The sequence below is a fragment of the Trachemys scripta genome, chromosome 21 (assembly GCF_013100865.1).
Source record: "Trachemys scripta elegans isolate TJP31775 chromosome 21, CAS_Tse_1.0, whole genome shotgun sequence".
In the NCBI taxonomy this organism is placed as follows: Eukaryota; Metazoa; Chordata; order Testudines; family Emydidae; genus Trachemys; species Trachemys scripta.
The window spans coordinates 17,454,160-17,474,163 of NC_048318.1; the positions used below are offsets into that span (position 1 = coordinate 17,454,160).

Sequence of the window (20,004 nt, forward strand, 5' to 3'; positions counted from 1 at the left end):
CCTGATCGCTCTCCAAACCAGCGCCTTGGGGAAGGCGTATGCCTGCACCCGGCAGCCTGGCCTGGCCCCTTCATCAGGTGCCTCTCCCAGGCACTAGCAATTCTGGGGGCTCCCGTGGCTCCGGTCTCCCCGGCTCTCTCAAGCAACCTGCCTTTCAATCTTGCTCCCTGGGACATGTAGTGTCCGACCGGGCACCATCAATAGCATTTTCACCAATTACTTGTTTCCGCATCAGCGTTCGGTGAGTGTGGAACGTGATTGATTGGAGCCAGGGTATAAAAGGAAAGCCAGAATTAACTAACTCCCTCGGGAAGCTGCTAGGAAGTTGCTTCTGTCATTGAATGCTGCATCCTTTCACATGATTAAGAGTATTAGGAAACACACTGGGTCCTAGATGAATAAACCTGTTACACTCCCATCAACAACATGTCTTAAAATGGCTCTTGGGGCTTTATTGGGGAGTGAGGCAGGTTTGCGTACACACACAGAAGCAGTTGTTAGACTTCAGTGAGGTGAGTATTATTCTGAGCTGATCCCCTTGCAATCCCAGAATACGCACAACAAAGCATCACCTGTCAAATGCCTAACACATAATCTATTCCAAGGAGGCTGCTGCTTTAAGGGTAGGCTTGTCTACACAGAGACATTGACCTGTATAGCTACAGTGGAAGAATGACACTGTTACAGCTTGGGCCAGCGTAACCCCTGGCTTAGAACAGAGTGTCCTGTGCACACAAGCCCTGTGTTATGAGTCTGTTTACACACAGAGCAGACAGACAGGCCCAGTCTGAAGGACTTGTTTCAGAGCTGGAGAACTACAAAACGAGATTAACACAAGTCCCTAAGAGAGGGCACAGGGTCGCCAGTCTGCACTGCACTGAACGCTAAAGGTTTGCCAGTCCCTGCAGATTTTAAGATGTGGTGCAGAGAAACCTCCAGGCTCGGTTTGCAAAGTGTCTGAGTGGGTGCTCTTATTTCTGCATCCTCTGATAACAGTCTGTGTGTGCAGGAGTCATTGGTTTAGGGACTACATTCAGCTTGGTCACCATTACGTAGGGTGCCGTAGCGAAGCAAAGACTCACCGGCGCAGCGCCTCCTGCTGGTCGTCTTAGAATTAGCTCTTTTCCAGCTTCAGAGCACCCTCTGCTGGCCGGTGGCTTGCCTGCCTCAGGCTGGTGCCCCTTTACCTCAGGGTTCTGCCCCAGCTGTACCCCCACTCTCTGGGTCTCCCCTCCCAAGGAACCCCCCAACCCTCTAAATCCACCTCAGCTCAGTGGCTACTGCCAGTCGTTATCTAGCCCCCGCTCCCTGGGGCAGACGCAGTCTGTAAACCACTCATCATCCGCAAGGCATTTGGAGCAGCTGCCTCTGCCTCTCTCTGGGCTGCCCCTCTGCCGCCCCAGTACCTTCCTTAAGCCTTGCACAAGGCCTCGGCCTGGGGAGTTACCAAGCTGGCGCTCCCCAGCACTGTTCTGCCTCAAATACCCTACTCCCAGGCAGCCAGGTCCTTCTCTCTCCAGCGCTAGAGAGAGACTCCTCTGCCTCCTGGCCCCACAGCCCTTTGATCAGGGCCAGCTGGGCTCTGATTGGCATGGCCCCAGCTGTGGCTGCTTCCCCAATCAGCCTAGCCAAGTATCTTAATGAGTAAAACCTGTAACTCCCAGGATGGACTGCAAATTCCTAGGGCTCAATGAACTTCATGCATAGCGACTGCAGCTCTCTCTAATGGGAATCTAGCATGTGGCTATTGGATTCCCGGCTTAGGAAATGATGAGAGAACCTATGGACAAAGGAATGTTTTCTGTGCCAGGTAATGCAGGATTGTGCTTGACTTCACAGATGTTTTCACAGTGATCTAAGATGTTGGATTTATAGCTGAACGATCCTATATAGGACCAATACATGTAATACACACACGCACACGCTCATCTCCACTAAATGCAGTACACAGTTACAATTGTTATTAGACACTCAAAAGAGTGAGGAAAGTCAAAGGTGGCAGCAGGTGTATCGGACGCATCACGAGCATGGGGTTCATGCCAATGTCTGTGTGTAATGAAGATGACTTACTGTTGCCGTGGGAATCATAACTCAGAATGTCTTGACTTTTTATATATGCAAATCTCAACCTCCGTGTTGCACTGACAGGTTTATTTATTTTTGCATTTACTTTCGCTCATTCTTAAACAAATATAGAACAGGAAGAGAGGCCTATGTTTGTGCAAATGTGCGTCATGAGTTGAATGAATGACTATTCAAATGAAGGTAGTAATGTTCAATTGGGCGCTCTCAGACGTCTGTGTGATTTGACTGTCCGACAATATTTGATCTCAAGACTGACGTACAGGTAAGTGCGTTTGTTGTACTACAGACAGACCCACACAAACTCAATGGCAACCCAGGTGGAACTGTGCAAGAGAGGGAAAGATGGGCTTGTTAAAAGACACGGTATTACCATAGCATCTAGACGTCAAAACTGCAGCTTCATTGTGCTGCCCAGACAGACACACAATAAGAGACCATCCGTGCCTTAAAGAACCTACAATCTAAACAGACAAGACAGTCACGTGGTGGGAGGGGAAACTGAGGCATGGAGCGGGGCAGGCACTTGCATAAGGTCACCCGTCAGGTCGTTAGCAGATGGGAGCAGAACCCAGGACTCCAGGTGGCAGGCCAGGCTCTACGCACAAGACTGCACTGCTTCCCAGCAGCATGGCGATCTGGGTTCTGTTACCGGCTTTGCTACCGACCACGTCTGTGACTTTGAGCCAGTCACTTTCCCTTTCTGCACCTTGGTTTCCCCCTCAGGATATGGGGCAGTAATGCTGAGCTACCTCTCGGCGTGGGTGTGCAGCTGGATCCATTCGCATTGGCAGGGCCCAGGGACCCGGCACATAGGGCAGAGGCAGAGTGTTGTTATTAACATGCATGCCCCCAGGGAAGCCCTATACCAAAGGAACTGGCCTAGTTACACATTTCACCACAAACTCAAAGCTCAGCCACTATTGGGGAAGGTTCATGGATCGAGAGAGCCTGGGCCAGCCCCCTGACCCGATCCAGGACCAGTTCAGAGCTTGGGGTAAAAACCCCATCCCATCTGCAGCAGCACGTGGCTCTAAGTCATAAAGCCAAGCACATCTCGGTGGCTTTGACTGAGTTTTGGGTCTTCTGTTCCCAGAACCTCAGGGGAGCGAACCCCACACCGAGCAGAACCCCCAGGAAATACTCGCGCCTCTTCCCCAGCATGAGGGTGCCCGATTCTGTCCAGCATTGGCCCTCAGCATGACCTGTCACTGCTCACGCGGACCCTGCCACTGCTCTCCCCCAACACCCATTCCACACACGACCTGCCACTTCCAGACCAGCCCCATCAGGTGGCGCTGTCTCCCCCTGCAAAGCCAACACCAAGGAGCTTTGCAGAAGGAAGAGCCCAGGAGAAGCGGCACACTCCCGTGCTGAAAGGCTCACGCCACGATTCGCCCGGCCTTTAGTTATTTATTGATTTTTTATATGCAGCATGTTTTTAATATTTCTAATCCAATTATAACCAAATTTATCAACAGAGTCCATTGAAGTGAAAGGCTGCTGGCTGGGAAGATTTGCTTGTAATTACTTTCATGCTTTTAATTAATTGTAAGTGAGGTTTCCATTCCCCCTCACCCCCAGTCTGCAGCTGTTTCAACATATAATTCACTAGATGAATCAGAGCAGAAAGGAGGCTTCGGAAAGCCAGGAAATTCCTAGAGCTCTCTAGCCGTCCAAGATCTGCTGGGAAGGGGAGATGCAGGTAGGAGATGAGCACTAGTCACTCAGGGTCCAAGCTTCGTAGATGCCAGGAAGCCAGAAATAGCAATTAGCGGCTTGGCTTTTGCAAGCTGCTTCAGTCCCAGGATCTTGTAAAAACACTTAACAAGCCATTTAATTGAGACTTGCAGCCCCCCTGCAAGGTTGGGAAGCGTCACCCTTACAGACGGGGAAAGTGAGGCACGCAGACTAAATAATTTAGCAGGTCTTTGGCAAAGACGGAAGTAAAAGCCAGGAGTCCTCCTGGCTCCCAGTTCTTAGCCCTAAGCCAGAGACTGACGTTCCTTCTCAGAGCCAGGACTCGCCATTCCCTTGCTCTAACCACTAGACTACATTCACCTCCTGAAGTTGGCTGTAGAACCAGGAGACCCTGACTCTGACCCTGACCACCATGGGAGCCACGCAAGGGTCTCCTTTGAAACAAGGACACACGCCATTGCACCTTCCGTAACAGACTCATCATTAATCCTCAGAAGGCCAATCCGGATCTCCAGAAGCTAAGCCCTAACGTGCTAGCATCTGGAGCTCCAAAGCCACTAGCCCTTCCCTCTTTGAGACCACGTGCCTCCATCTGGCTTTGCAGCCCCAGTGGCGAAGCAGACCCAGCTGCTCACACATGGCAGTCCACCCCGAGCCTCTCCCAGAAAACTTAGCAATATCCAGTTCAGACACAGAATCTGCCATCTCCCCAGCCCCTTCCTGAGAAGAGGATGCAGAATCCCCAGAATTTATGCCACTTCCTCCCCTCCCTTGGCCATGGCTGTGGAGCACAAGCTACGCAGAGCAGAAGCCCCGCTTAAAAAGAGGGAATCTCAACACCCTAAACCCTGACACTCAATATCACAACCCTACAGCTGTCCAGCCACACAGAGCTCCTGACGCTCTCCAGTCCCTTGCCCTTCCCTGCCTCACCTCTGATGGAGCTGCCGCCGTTGTCCCCAGGAATCCAGGCCAACGTGATGGATGAAGCGGAGGTTTTAGATACAGTCAAGCGCGGCTGGTCCGGGGGAACTAGATCAAACAAACAGCACAAAGTCACTGAGCGCATTTCACACTGGAACCAGAGCCAGACATCTGCACCTTTATAGGGTTAATTTCAAATACAAGTCCCGTGCCCACGGACACCTTTGTGCACTGAGCCCCGTGTGCCCAGGGATGGCCCTCTATTCTTTCATCCTGTTGGGAAGAGACATGGAGCTTTCCAACTTCATCACAGTGTGGAGAAAAAAATCTAATGGTTGGATCTTTGAGGTTCAGAATTTGGAGGCAGTTTACAAGGCGTTCAGCAAAACCGAACATGGAGGGAAATTTTTGCATGGGAGTTTTTTTAATTCAATGTTTCAAACATTCCCTGGCAACCCAAACAATAGCCTTGGTTTAATGCACAAGAGCGGAGAGCAAGATGGTCCTGGAACAGAAAACAAAACAATCCCGGCTCACCTCCCTGCTCCAGAATGAGTGAAAAGCAAAGTGTAACAACAGCATCACTAGCAACAGGTCAACCAGACCCCACCCTCCCAGTGCACACAACTTCATGGCTTCATTTGCATCAACACAGGGAAGGAAACGCCTGGGACTCAGACACTGAGCGGCTTCTGCTCTCACAGAGGCATCACACGGATGTAACTCCATAGACTCCGGGGGGCTCGGCTGGATGAACACACCAGGCAATGAGAGACTAGAACCAGTCCAATCGGTACATTGATGGTGTGGGCACTTTCACTGGGCGAAGCAGTATTCGGATGGGCTTGTGGAAAGCGATTCTCAGGCCCACGGACAAAACTCATTTAATTGTACAACAAAACTTGACTCATGACAAAGTGCGATTGGCTTCGGGCAACATTAGTTTATATAAAAGGGAAGGCTGCCCCATCAGGGAACTGAAACAACTGCATGTGACTTAAGTGGCCCATCACAGAGCTCCAACAACCAGTTCCAAGCTCTGATGAGCTGAATGAACAACCCCAGTGGCCGAGATGCAGCAGCAGAAAATCTCTGTCCAGCCATTTCCAGCAACAAGCAGATTTGTAATGATGGGCAAAGGCAGAGCCGGGCCGAGCACGCCAGGGTGGCACAGCCCTTACCTTGCACCAGCAGGTTGATGATGATGGTATCAAAGCCCCAGGTGTTGGTGGCGGTGCAGGTGTAATACCCAGAATCCTCTGCTTTCACCGAGCGCAGGACCAGTGTGCCATTGGCCTGGATCAGCCGGTGCCCATCCACTGCCACCGGGATGGCAGAATCCTCGCTGCAAGGAACAAGAAATGCCAGCAACTCATCAGCATAAATCCCTACTCGCGCCTCCCAGCAGCAAGCAGCTCCCAGCGCTTAGATGGGGCTCCAGGGGGTGTTGCTCAGATGGCGTGTAGCGCTGCCCGGCCGCTCTTCCATTCCACAGGCCAACGGCCAGGCAGCGCCCCCAAACGAAAGGTCAGCTCCTCTAGGAAAAAGGACCTTGGGAGCTTTTTCCTTTTGCCACCTCCCTGCCACAGGATCAGGGCTCCTCCTGAGAGGCTGCACGGTGGGGAAAAGGTAGGCTTTAGTTACCTGTCCTTGGTCCATTTAATGGCAGGGGCCGGCTCCCCAACCGAATTGCACGGCAGCCTCACGTCCTTCATCCATGGAGTGGTGACGGTGCCGCCGAAGGAAATGATCTTGGCTGGGGCTGTGGGGGGAAGGGAACGTCGGTCTGGCCGGACGAGCCACGCACACAGAGCCTGCCTATCCCACCAGTGCAGACCCCACCCTGCTGCACCAGGGGCTGAGATTCACCACCTTTGTCGATGCCGCAGAACCTGCTGCAAGCCATCGGGCAGACGGAGTAGCCGGCGCATCGCGAGGTGCTGGCTATGGCGAGTCCTGGAGATGAGGGGCCAACCCAGAGCCAGCACCAGGGCACGTGTCAAACCCAAGCCTGGATCCAGAATGTGCAGTGGGCCCCCCAGCCTCTACACTGAGCCCAATCTAAATGCCAGATGACCTTGCCCCTCCCCCCAGGACTCTGTTACCCAGAGAGAGACCCAGCTCCCCTCCAATCAGCCCCACTGCCCCCTGCCCCACCCCATCTGCCCACCCCACCCCACAGGCCCTGCCGCACCTTTCCCAGCAGGCTCAATGGTGACCTTTTCACTGATGTTGCCGCGTCCCGCCGAGGTCACGGCCGCCACCCACAGCATGTACTGCTGCCCGCGGTTGAGGTGGGCGATGCGGTAGAAGAGTTGCTCAGGGCTGGTTTCATACTCGCTGGGGGCCTGGCGGGGGGAAGGAGGGGACGCAGCTGGTTAACCAGGACAAGGTGAACCCCCTTTCATGCACCTCTTCCTGCCCAGGCTTTGATGCAGCCACCAACACCCCCCCCTGCCCCCGCCCCAGTACAGCCATACTAGTCATAGCAACAGTCTGGGCAACCTAACCCCTGCTCGGACAAGTCCTGGCTTTAAGGGACCACCCCAGATTATCCTTGTGTGAGGCCACCACCTTGGGTGACCCCAACGATCAGACAGGGACCCAGAGAGATAAACGCTGGAGCTTTTGCTAATGAGCAGACTCCACTGCTGGGGCAGACGAACCCACAGAGATCGGGCACAGAGGGACAGCCTATAACACACCTACATTTAGGGAGTGGGCAGGCAGGCACTCCGGGCAGGGCTATTTGCCAGGAAAGTTGCCCAGAGAAGTGGTGGAAGCCCCACCATTTTGGGTATTTTTATCTAGATTAAGCAAATTGTTATGTGTTGTTATTTACTACAGTGCTCTTCACTATCTTTGAAGGGGGGGCCACTTTGGGGAAAAAACTTCAATGTGAGAGCCGGATGGGGCTGAGGGGTTCGGAGTGTGGGAGGTGGCCCACGGTAGGGCAGAGGGTGGGATGTGGGGGTGAGGGCTCTGGCTGGGGGTGAGGGCTGTAGGGTGGAGCTGGGGCAGAGGGGTTTGGGGTGTGGGAGGGGCTCAGGGCTGGGGCAGAGGGTTGGGATGTGGGGGTGAGGGATGTGGGGTGGGGCCAGGGATGAGGGGTTCAGGAGGGGGCTCAGGGCTGGGGCAGAGGGTTGGGATGTGGGGGGAAGGACTCTGGCTGGGGCAGAGGGGTTTGGAGTGTGGGAGGGGCTCAGGGCTGGGGCAGAGGGTTGGGATGTGGGGTGGGGCCAGGGATGAGGGGTTCAGGAGGGGACTCAGGGCTGGGGCAGAGGGTTGGGATGCGGGGCGGGGGTAGGGAGGAGGGCTCTGGGGTAGGTCCAGGGATGAGGAGTTTGGGGTACAGGCAGGCTGCCCAGGGGCTGGGGTCAGAGGACTCCCCCCAGCCCTCTCCCTGCCGGCAGCAGCCAGTTCCAGGGAAGGGGCCTCTCTCCCCCTTGTCGGCAGCAGGGAGCTCCAGGCCGGGGGAGAGGCCCACAGCAGCCCTGCAAGCCCCAACTTGCTCCCCTCCCAGTTCCCACCCACCCCCCACCTCTCTTCTCTCCAGGTCCCTGCCACGTGGCCCTTTAGAGCTGCTGCACGGCTAGTTATAGTGAGCTGCGAAGCCGCGCAGCTTAGAGGGAATTTACCGCACTGAGGGTCGATGGGAGCCGCCACTGGCTCGCGGGCCTTGCAATGCAGAACACTGATTTATTATCTGAATTATCGCAGCAAATGGCCCATGACCCCATTGTGCTAGGTGCTGTACGCACAGGGAATAAAGAGACAGGCCCTGCCCATGCCCTTGCCCTAGTCTATGCCATCTCTAATATTAACAACTCCTGGCTAATGTCCCATGTAAGGGACAGCCCCAAATCCCTGCCTTTGTATCTCCTCTGAACAACCCGGGAATAGCAACACCTGCTTCTCCAGCCCCATGACGCACCCAAACCACCTTGTAGTTCAGTTAACAGCACAGCTGCAGGGGCTGGGGGCGCTGACCTTACAGGTGTTCCCCTTACCTTGCGCTCTGATGGGCTGGGAGCACAGAGCGCAGTTTGGATGGGAGCAGGGCAGCAGCAGCTGCTTCTGGGGACTTCCAATAAAAGTCAACGTTCAGTGGTCCAGCGCCTCTCCCCATTGTCTGCATATGTCCCCAAGGAGGGAGGATTATAGCAGGCAGGAGAGACACAGGAAGGTGGGTGTGGTCGACCTCCGGAAACACACCAGGCCTCTTGCTGGTATATTTCAGAAGACTCATGATTTTTATATAAAGGGAAGCTAGCAAAATCTGCAACCCCCCATCAACCTCCCCCGCCGCCACATCCCCTTCCTCTGCCGAGGGTCCATCAGCCCGAGGAGGTAGAAGGGTAGAGATGAGAGAGCCACCCCCCACCCCCACAATCACTGGAGAGGCCAGGTACACTCAGAGCAGCTCGCTCGCTCTGTGTTGCTTGGCTTGGCTCTAGTTTCTGAAAGCTCATTCAGCGTCGTTTGGCATTTCTCAATGCCAGTGTCAACTGGCTGGTGTCGTCATTTCTCCAGGGAGCCCAGTTCCGAGGTTCGGGAACAGATGGCGGCATCGGTGTGATGTGTTCCAGCGATATCGCACTTCTGAGCATCCACGATCCCTCCTGCCGATCTACAGCAGGAGCAGGGCAGGCTGGGAGGGCAGGAGCCCATGATGGCCCGATGAAAAAACCCCCAACAATTTGCTTTGTGGCTGCTCAGTGTGAAAAAATGCAACAACACACTCACCTCATCCAGCCCAAAATTCAATATCAAAAATACTGACGCCATGTAACGGCTCCCCACACCTCCCACACTCAATTCTTCGTCTCCCTCCCACTGGCTGTGCTGCACAGGGCCCTTCCTCACTCACCTCTCTGCAGAGCGTGCAAAGATGCTGGAGCCCAGAGACAGGTTTATTTCCAATAAATAAATGCATAAAGTCACCCCACCCCTAAACCCACTCCACTCTCATAACGAGCTACCCCAGTGCAACCATTAACTGCCTCATTCGCATTTAGGACTAGCCCTGCTCCCGCGCCCTTGGGACATCCAACAGACCAGAGAAGAAAAACTCAGTACCAAGCCAGGTTTCCACTTGTTCTCTCCCACGCAACAGACCGTTGGAAAGGAAATCAGCAGAGCAACATAGCAACCACAGGACTCGCTGTTGCACACAAGAGAACCATTTGGTAGCAGCAACTTCCAGGAATTGAGGGCACTAAAGAATTGAGGACAATCTGTGGCAAGAGGCATTCCTGATCTTGTGGGAAGGGAGGAGGAGAGAAGAGATGGGGAGTTGCTCTCATTACTAGTAGCAGTACTATGGTGCATCGAGCAGCTCCGACCGAGATCAGGGCCCACTGGGCTAGGTGCTGTAGAGTAAGAGGGAATCACTGCCCCAAAGAGCTTACAGTCTAAATAGACAAGACAGACCAAGGGTGGGAGTGGGATGAACACAGGGACAGAGCTGGTATTCGAGATCAAGGCTCCTGACTCCCAGAGCAGTGCCTTATCTACCGGGCCACACTGTCTCCCTCTCCAATTCTTCCCTGAGGGAGGGCTTGGAGAAGAGCAGAATCACTTTTGTAGGCAGCCCCTGGCACTAAGGATGCATGAGCCACCAGAAGGGTGACAAACTATGGCTGGACCAGGGGTAACAGAGATCCTTGATGAGGAGCCTCATGGAATGCAGCGGCTGTTATCCTGTGCTCAGACAATGCATCCAGCGCGTTACAGCCGCTGCTCCCGGCAGTGATAACAGGGAGAACTTACAGGCAATCCGGCGTGCAGAGGCTCCAAGAGATCTATGGCCACATGCAATGTTAGTCTTGGTCACCAATGAACCCCCAGGCACTAACACTCAGGCCCCCCGCTTCACAAAAACTACATGCCGCTGACACTGGAGCTCAACGAGAATCTCTGGCTTTTACATCACTAGGGACGTTTCTCTCATTTGTGGGTGAGGCAGATGAGGGCAGAGGCACATACACACACACATACACACACATACACACACACACGACCACGTGCAATGGATACGAAAGCCATTGACTCTGGAGCAGTGAACCTCCAGAAAAGCCCCCTAATGAACAGGGACTGTGTAACGGAGCAAAGACTCACCAGCGCAGTGCCTCCTGCTGGTCGTCTTGGGAATTAGCTCAACTCCAGCTCCGGAGCACCCTCTGCAGGCTGGTGTCTCGCCTGCCACTGGCCCCGTGTCCCTCCCAGAACCCGGTGCCCTTTACCTCGGTGTTCTGCCCCAGCAGTACCCCCACGCTCTGGGTCTCCCCTTCCAGGGCAACCCCCAACCCTTTAAACCCACCTTGCCTCAGTGGCTACTGCCAGTCGTTATCTAGCCCCCGCTCGCTGGGACAGACGCAGTCTGTAATGGCCATTCATCGTTGGCAAGGGGCTAGGACCTGCTGCCTTGGCCTATTCCCAGGCTGTATCTCTGCAGCCCCAGTACCCCTGTAGGCCTTCACTAAGGCCTGCAGCCTGGGGTTTTTACCAGCTCCCTTGCCCTTTTCCCCGACAGTGCTCTGCTTCGGTACCTTGTTCCCAGGCAGCCCAGCCAGCCCTGCCCACTCCAGGGCTAGAGAGAGACTCCTACAGCTCCTGGTCCACAGCCCTCTTATCAGCCTAGCTTGGCTGCTTTTAACCCCTGTTCTCCAGGAGTGGGGCAGCCGCCCCACTACAGACTGGCACAGACTTCCTGAAACCAGAGGGGGCTGAGTGCCAAGTTGGGCTAGAAGGCACCTCCCAGGGCCATTGCTCCTCATCATCATGCCACCTTAGGGACATGGAAACGCTGCTCTCCCAACTGTGAAACAACCCGGAGCCCCTCATCGACATGTCGTTTGTCTGGTATGCCACTCACAGGGAAAGGGATGGGCCGTGAGGGAGAGGGAATTCAACAATTAATTTTCTAGTCTATGGGATGGATATTTTGTTTAAATATATATATATATATATATATATATATATACATATACACACACACACATACAGACCCACATACATAAAAACACTTATGTGTGCATGTGTATAAACACACACACACACTGATACTTGACACACACACTATTCATTCCATAGAATAGAGACTTAATCATGCATACACATATTTACGTGTGTGTGTGTGTACACATACATAACACACATAATATATTGTGTATATATGTTACGAGATATGTAAATATATCCAATATATAGATATACATATATAAATATTACATTGTATACATAATTTTTTAACCAAATGACAGTTTTGACATTATGCCAAGAAAACAATATCGGATCCCAGCGGTTTTACCAGTTGCTTTGATGAAAAGATTATGTTGCCCTGGAAACCAGAGGCTCAGATATTGAAATGAATTTGAGAAGGAGCTTTTGATAAGCACTAGTTTGCAGACCTCCTGTCAACCTCTCCCCTCATGAAGACGGGATGGGACCCTGTTTAATTTTTATTTTAATTTCGGTCAGCTGGTAAGAGAAATGTCTCGTAAATTTGCCCTTTTGAAATCCGTGCAGGGATGAGGGGTGCGATGGGTGATGGAAGGTAATAAACAGATAGGGAGATTATGATCCAATGCAAATTGTACACACATTTATTTGCACAAACCCCTCCGTAACAGGAGTGTGAGTACCTGCACTGTGTGTGGAGCTGAATCAAATCGACCGTCATCCACACCACTTGGCTCTATTATTAATATTTTTTCCTGGCCAATTAATCCCTCTCCCCGGCTCTATGCAGCAGCAACACCCAGTTCTGGGTCCCGCTGCTGTGAATCCCGCTCCAGCAGGAGCAGCTGCTTTGTTTTAGATCCTTTGCTTTTCCTTCCCCCTCCCCCGGCAAAGTAGAAATGGCATCAGTCTAGAAACCAGTCTACACCTACCCCATGGAAATGGGGACACGAGCCCTCACCTTCTCCTAGGAAGTGGCAGAAGATCAGCTGCCACAACTGGACACAGCCTGGGTGCTGGGAGGGGCCAAAGGGGCCCAAATGGGCATGTGCTTGCAATGCAATAGAGAAGGCTGGGCAAGCTGGGGCTGGTACAACATGGAGCAGGGATCGCCACTCTGTGCCCGAACCTCCATACTGCAGAGCACCCAGAACCAGAGAGTGACCAGCTGAGGAGATTCAGAGCAGAACAATAACGGTGCAGGGACAGAGGGAGCCCACAAAGAGAGAGAGGGGAAGAGCCAAGGCCGAAGTGTCCAGGGCTCAGGGCCTAAACTCTAGCACCTGCATAAAAGCAGCCTGAGGTCCTGACGGGATGCAGCGGCCTGAGTCTACTGGCTGCTCGGCACCTGGACAAACCAGGCCACTGACATCTAGGCGCTGGGCTTGAGGCTCCCAAATTCAGACAATTTGCTTAAGGCTGGGATTTCCCAAGGGAGGCAGGCACCCAGCCAGCGCCTATTGAAATCGTATGGGATTTGGGCACCAATTTGACTCAGCTCCTTTGGGAATCCCAGCTGGAGTGGATCCCCAGGACACAGTTTGGCTAAAATACAGCGAGGGGTGTGTAGGGAGAGACACGAGAGCTGTGCGCACACAGTGACTCCTTCCTTAACGGAGAGCAGGGCAGACGAAGATCAGCTGCTTAGTCGAGCTGGGTCTTCTGAAAGGTGCAGGAGACCCCGCCTCTGTGCACCAGGGGATACTCCTGTGTAGTGCTCCAGGGGCTTGTCTACTTGGGGAGTTATTCCTGATTCGGGCCGTGTGGATTCTCTTAGTCCAGAATAAGAGTGCTCACACAAGCGGTTAATCAGGAATAACTAGTCTGCTTTAAACTCACACTTAATCCAAACCAACTTCCTGTGTAGACAAACCCTGACAGGGAGGATGGCTAGTTTAGGAGACTTCCTGTGCAGGCTTCCCTTTCTCTGAAGAGGGTTGACTGTCGGGAGGAAGAGGAGTGGGTGTAACTAGGAGCAAGGGATGAAGCTGAGCAAAGGAAATTTTATACACCCGTGTCCCCTAGGGAAGTTCCCAGGTCTTGGACACCGAGAGAGAGGATGGAGAAACCCATGGCCCGCACATAGCGAGAACCAATCCCACACTGACCCAGTAGGATGGACCCGACGGGAGCAGCTAGGCTATCTCCTCTGATTTCTGAGGCGTGGTATCGAGTTGTTTTGCTTTCAGTGGGATATTTTCACACTGCCTGACACAGCCTCCCTGACACACACCTGCAGCTGGAACATCGCTCAGATATTTACTCCAACGAGGTTTGTAAACAACAGAACATGAAAATCTATAAAACATGAATCCACTAAGCAGCTTGTTTTAGACAGAGTCAGGCATGGTAGATGAAGTGGAAGTGTCTGCGGGTAGCACAGACCTGGGGCGCATTGATACCAGACGCAAGGAGCCTGAATCTTCCACAGGCCAGGCTCCTTGGAAATGTCAGGGCAGATGTACGGTGGTAGGGCAGGTTCCTCCGTTTTCCCCTTACACTAGAAGTGATCCGGGATCCCAGCTCAGTTCTTGAAAGGTTCCTCCTCTCACTCCTGGAGTTGGTCTATTCCTTTTCAACTTGATGCTACTAGTTTAAGAGAAGCTCCCTCCACCTACATGGCCTGCAGCCAGGGAGCTGTGCAATGGAAGAGGAAGGGCAGCCCTATCAAACAGTCTGGGCTTCTCACCTCTAGAAGTAGGAATTCAAGTGAGTTCACGTTGGGGAAGGGGCTGAGGGTGAGTGATTTCTGTAGGGGGAGGGCGTCCTTCAGCTCTGCCCATTTCAGAATAATTAGCAGCCTGTGGAGCGGAGAGTCAGAACTGGGGTACCAGGGGCTGCTGGGGATCAGGACTCTGGGGCACGAGCAGAACTTGGGAGGGAGGAACAGTGTTCTCTGGAATAGTGGGGATGCTGAAGGTCAGGGCTGATGGGCAGCTGATGCAGCCCTTGTCTGCTGTGTGCCTGGCTCTCCGCTCAGCCTCACAGTCTTACCGAGGACTAACATTCACCCCCGCAAATGTGGGTGCTATCTTGCGCTCTCTCACACACGTGCGCTGGCCCCTTTCTTTCTGCCCACAAGTTTCCTGCAAGAAGACAAAGCTCTAAACACAAGAAATGCTGTTGCACGGGACACCAGGGCCTGTTTGTTGAAGATGTCACCTAAGTAGAACAAACAAAAGACTGCCTCCGCTCTGGAGAATTCCCCAGGACCGGATAAATCCCCCATCCAGAAACTGTGCCAGGAGGGGCTCAGTGCCTGCAGGCTGCACTGACTGGGGACCGTACAGGAGACATCTTAAAATGTATCTCGTGACTTGGTTGCTTTTTAAAAGCACAAGTGATCCCTGACACCAGTGCTGAGTTTACACCCATAAACCATTGACACCACAGCAATAAATGTACAAGTGGAGGGGTGTCTAAGACAGAAACCATCTGTGGGGCATTCAGAACATCCACCAATGCTCAAGAAATACACTGATCCATCGTAAAAACAACTGATTCGCTTCAATACTCAGGGCAGTGGGCTTCTGCTATCACTGCTAAGAGGTGCCTTTAGATTAGAGCATCAGGAATGCATAGGGTCAGATGAGCCAGAGGCAATACATGCAAAATGCTAGACAAATGTTATGTCCCCTTCCTCGGGATGGTCCATGCAGAGGATAACAGCCCACTACTCCTATCTGCTAACAGTTACTTGTTTAGGTCGAGTGGAAGGGACTTGTGTCCTGGGTTTGACTCGAGTGGGGCAGGTTGTTAAATAAACAAAGGGTGACAGCTAGGAGTGTGAGAAGGTGCCCAGGCTTTCCCACCTGCATTTCCATTTGACCCATTAGCTCACGTAGCTGAGGGGCCCCCAGGTGCTTTCTGACCCCTTAAGCACTGAGCTGAAAGTTTCCCAGCTCCCTCCTACGGCAAGCCCAGTGTGCCCGTTTACCACATCCGGTGCCAGGCTGCTAGGCAGCCCAAGGCGGCTCTGCTAGATGGGGGTGCATATTGGGGGTGGGGGGCCAGGGTGTTTTCATGCATGCCCCCCAGGGGTGCATGCAGTCTCCTCTGCGCGGAAAAGTTAATTCCTCACTGCCAAGCACCCGCGCAATCACCCACGCTCCCTCGTGTCCTACTTACCGGCTGTCCGGACCCGGGGCTGGAGCAGAAGATGGTGTACTTCCGGATGATCCCGTTCGGCTTAGCTGGGGGAAGCCAGGACACGACCACGCTGCTGGCAGAAGATGGGACGGCTTTTATCCCGGCGGGGGGGCCTGGAACTGAGCAAGAGACAATTCATTTTAGACCCAGCAGCTTCAGCAAAGCCGGCTAGATCCACCATGACCTCCCAAGCAGGGCGCTGATTCCTCCTCCCCGTGAGGGGAAAGGCCAGACCGCTCTTCCTGCACGCCCAGTGTCCGCAGGCATTCACATCATTTGAGGTCTTGTTCTAAGAGGAATTCCTTATAACCAGGAATGCCACAATTCTAGCAGGCGTCAATGCTGTGGAATCCTGCCCTGGCTTGGTGCTGGATGCAGATGCTATATTGGCACAGGACCACTTTGGCTGCACAAAATGGAGGAAAGCTATTCTGGAGGCTGCACGTAGCGTACCTCCCCTGCCGCAGGGCTGAGCCTTTCACCCTCCCATGCCAGGGAGGGAAGGTGCTGAGTCAGCCAGAGGGGCAAAGGAAACAAGTCCAGTGGTGGACAATCCGTCCTACTTTTCATTTTGGGTTCAGCGCTTGGCTGGGGAAGTGGGAAGCACCTGTGCTGGGGCTTTCACAGAACCAAACACATGTGGGGCTGGAAGGGACCTTGATAGGTCATCTAGTCCTTCCCCTGCGCTGAGGCAGGACCAAGGAAACCCAGACCATCCCTGACAGGTGCTTGTCTGACCTGTTCTTAAAAACCTCCAATGATTGGGATTCCACAACCTCCCTTGGGAGCCTGGTCCAGAGCTTAACTAGCCTGAGAGTTAGAAAAGTTTTCCTAATCTCTTACCTATATCTCCCTTGCTGCAGATTAAGCCCATTATTTCTTGCTCTGCCTTCAGTGGACATGGAGAACAATTGATCACTGCCCTCTTTATAACAGCCCTTCACACGTTTGAAGACTGTAATCATGGTCCAACTCAGGCTTCTTTGCCCAAGTCTAAACATGCCCAGTTTTTTTAACCTTTCCTCACAGGTCAGGTTTTCTAAACATTTTATCATCTTTGTTGCTCTCCTCTCCTTCATGCCAGTGTTCAGCCTAGACCAAGACTCAAGCCCTTAAATGGTAGGTGTGGTTCAAACACATCATTACTGCTGGTGCCCTCCCGCAGCACAAGAGGCATCCGGGCTGTGCTGCCCGACGGTTTTGCTGTCTAGCGTTGTGAGGATTCTAAGGCCTCACGTTAAAACCTATTTCCACAGGGGTCATTCCAAGACGGGATCACTGCCGCCCACAACGCACAATCGTGCTACGGCTTCTCTTGTGCTCATTTCTACCACACTGCGCAGTTGAAATACCCCTGAAATACGGGCTGTACATTGTGGCCCCACAAAGCCCCCCCTCCCACCCCGGCACCATGCAATGCAAGGACACATTACTGTGCCTAACGCCTGTCATACCAGGATCTCAAAGCACTTTCTAAACATCAGCTAGTCCCCCTCACACACTGGTAATGTGAAATGCTTATCCTGGTTTGCAGAGGGGCGGATAGGACACAGAGTGAGCTGGCAGCTGGGATTCTTGGGCTGGAGTCACTAGACCATGCTGCCCCATGGCCAGGAGCAGGGACAGCAGAGGCTGCCCACTCCTGAGTCCCTCCCTGCAGCCTTTTGTCTGCAGGATTGAGGGTCTACTCATGTGCAGGCATCGGCCTGTTAGGAGACCACATCTAACAGTGTACCCACATCTAACTGAAGGCAGCACCTGCCTCTTGCCAAGCCGGATGCAGGAGGGTTAATTCCAGCTCACGCTCATATTTAGAAGCCGTGATTGGCTTTTAATGTCTGTCTCCTTAATCCACTAACATGCCCGACTGGCTTATCCTTACGCTACCCTAATGTGCCTTCCCAGCATCTGGTGCTTTCCAAAGACAGGCAGCTGAGGGGCTCAGGGCCCCTGTCTCCTATTCCCAGCCCAAGGACAGCACAGAGCCAGGAAAACACTCAAACTCGTTAATGGAATTAAAGTAGGCCAGGCAGACAGTGTAAATATTTAAATAACCAGAGCTTTTTAAAAAAGTGTTTATTTCACCAAGTGCTGATGGGTTTGGCAGCAGGGGCTGGGCTTGGGTTATTTTTACTGCACTGACTGTTTCTTCTGCTTCCAAGTCTCCTCCACAACCCAAAGCACAGATCTCTCCAGACCGCACCCAACTGCCCTGGGGGGTGGGGGACGACTGGCACAAGCAGGTAGGGAAATGAGCTGGAAAAATAATGATCCAACCTCTGCACCCCGCTCTTCCTAAAGACCTAAATATCCTCTCTGTGGCCCTGGGAATTCACATGCTGCTCACTCCCGTGGTGTCTGAGCACACCCCAGACTGGCTGACATTGAGGATGATCCTGCTGCACAGCCAGCCCGCCCAGCCCCCTTCCAAGGATGCTCCCTTGGGAGATAGCTCCATACAGGGAGTTCCCAGAGCGTGCAAGCTGATCATCTCATTCCGCTCCCAGAGCCCTGGTGCAGAGGGGCAGCTCGGCTGCACTGTGCTGGGGTTGATGCCAACAAGGGCACGTGCAGCCCCAGCACAAACAGAAGGCAGAAACTTTGGACCCAAGAGACGTTCGTCGCTGGCTGGGATTGATCCTCTTCTGGGCCTGGGAACTTCAAAGAACCATCACAATGGCCCCATCTCCCGAGAGACAGGAGCTCCCCCCACAAACTCCCTAACTCCCCAGGCCCCTTGGTGTGGAGGCTGTTATCCCCAAATGCGTTCCAACCCTACGCAAAGAGCACCGCTGAAATGCAGCCACATCTGGGGGTCAGGGTGACAGCTGACCAGCTAAGCAGCAGATTGTAGAACAGGGAAGGCTGGGGGAAGGGATATTTCTCTAAGGACTTCCAAGGCAAACCCCATCCTCTTGCAGAAAGAGCAGCAGGACCTGCCAGAGATGATCTCTAAGGACTCACCTTGAAGCCCCACACAGAATACTGTACCGTGTATGGAGCTCAGCTTCTCCAGCTATCTGCCGCCAATAGCAGGCTCACTGGAAATAGCTACAGCAGGGAGCTTAGAGGCCATCATAGAGTGAAGGGCTGGGCCCATGCTGTCATTTACCAAAGAGTCCTGGAGAGTTCACACCAGGTGGTCCAGTCCCCACAGCCATCCCCTCCTGCACTCCATGGCTCTCAGCATGGCAGTGAGGATCATATGCATACAAAAGAGCCAGGCCTGGGCAAAGCAGCTAACTTTGGGCCCATTCCTGCTCCAGCTGGACTCAGCAGCAAAGCTCCAATTGGTTTCAATGGCAGCAGGATCAGACCCGGTGGATTCACCCCTGCCCCAACTCTCCAGATACAGCCTTTCTCCGCTGACATTCCTTAGCCAAAATCCGCTCCTGCCCATGTTTTTAGACTAGAAATGTCTCCTACAACAGCACTTTAATGTACACTACTGTAGGAAACTGCACTGCCTGGCTTCCTGCCCCTCAGTCACCTAGGCCCTAACATTCAGAGCTGAGCTACATTTCAAATATATTGATTTCAGTTACAATACAGAATGCAAAGTGTACAGTGCTCACCTTATATTATTTTTGATTACAAATATTCGCACTGTAAACAGATAAACAAAAGAAACTATTTTTCAATTCACCTCATACAAGTACTGTAGTGCAATTTCTTTATCGTGAAAGTGCAACTTACAAATGTAGAATTTTTTTTTTACATAACTGCACAAAACAATGTAAAATTTTAGAGCCTAAAAGTCAGAGAGCATGAAAGGCCATGCAAATGTTTAGCGTATCTGGCATGTAAATACCTTGCAATACCAGCTACAACAGTGCCATATGAACGCCAGTTCTGACTTTCAGGTGACATTGTAAAGAAGAAGCAGGCAGCATTATCTCCCGTAAATGTAAACAAACTTGTTTGTCTAGAGTTTCGCTGAACAAGAAGTAGGACTGAATGGACTGAAATTAATCTAGTTAATTTGTTTTGTGTTAATCGCTTGCGTTAACTGAGATTAATTGACAGCCGTAGTTCTAAGCGTGGCACATGATCTGGTCCAAAAGGTGAATGTAACTGAGCAATATCCCCAACAATGCAATCCCTTTCCAAAAGGGGAACGACACAAACAGGAGGCTCATTAGCTGGCAATAAAAAGGATCAGTCACCGGGTGAAGTGCCTGCATG

At 52.7% G+C, this 20,004-nt stretch overlaps 1 protein-coding gene across 3 annotated transcripts in view; it reads right to left on the reverse strand.

Annotated features, from left to right (window-relative positions):
- DSCAML1 (DS cell adhesion molecule like 1) overlaps positions 1–20,004 on the reverse strand; it is a 279,877-nt gene that overhangs the window by 23,422 nt on the left and 236,451 nt on the right. Inside the window, exons 20-24 of one of the 3 annotated variants that reach the window (XM_034754688.1) lie at positions 15,799–15,938; positions 6,902–7,055; positions 6,352–6,469; positions 5,889–6,052; positions 4,717–4,815 (exon numbers count right to left, since the gene is read on the reverse strand). In XM_034754688.1, the coding sequence (XP_034610579.1) occupies positions 4,717–4,815; positions 5,889–6,052; positions 6,352–6,469; positions 6,902–7,055; positions 15,799–15,938 (675 nt within the window). Of the gene's footprint in view, positions 1–4,716; positions 4,816–5,888; positions 6,053–6,351; positions 6,470–6,901; positions 7,056–13,619; positions 13,910–15,798; positions 15,939–20,004 lie in introns of those variants that run through there. The other 2 variants (XM_034754690.1, XM_034754689.1) reach the window with 2 other exon arrangements.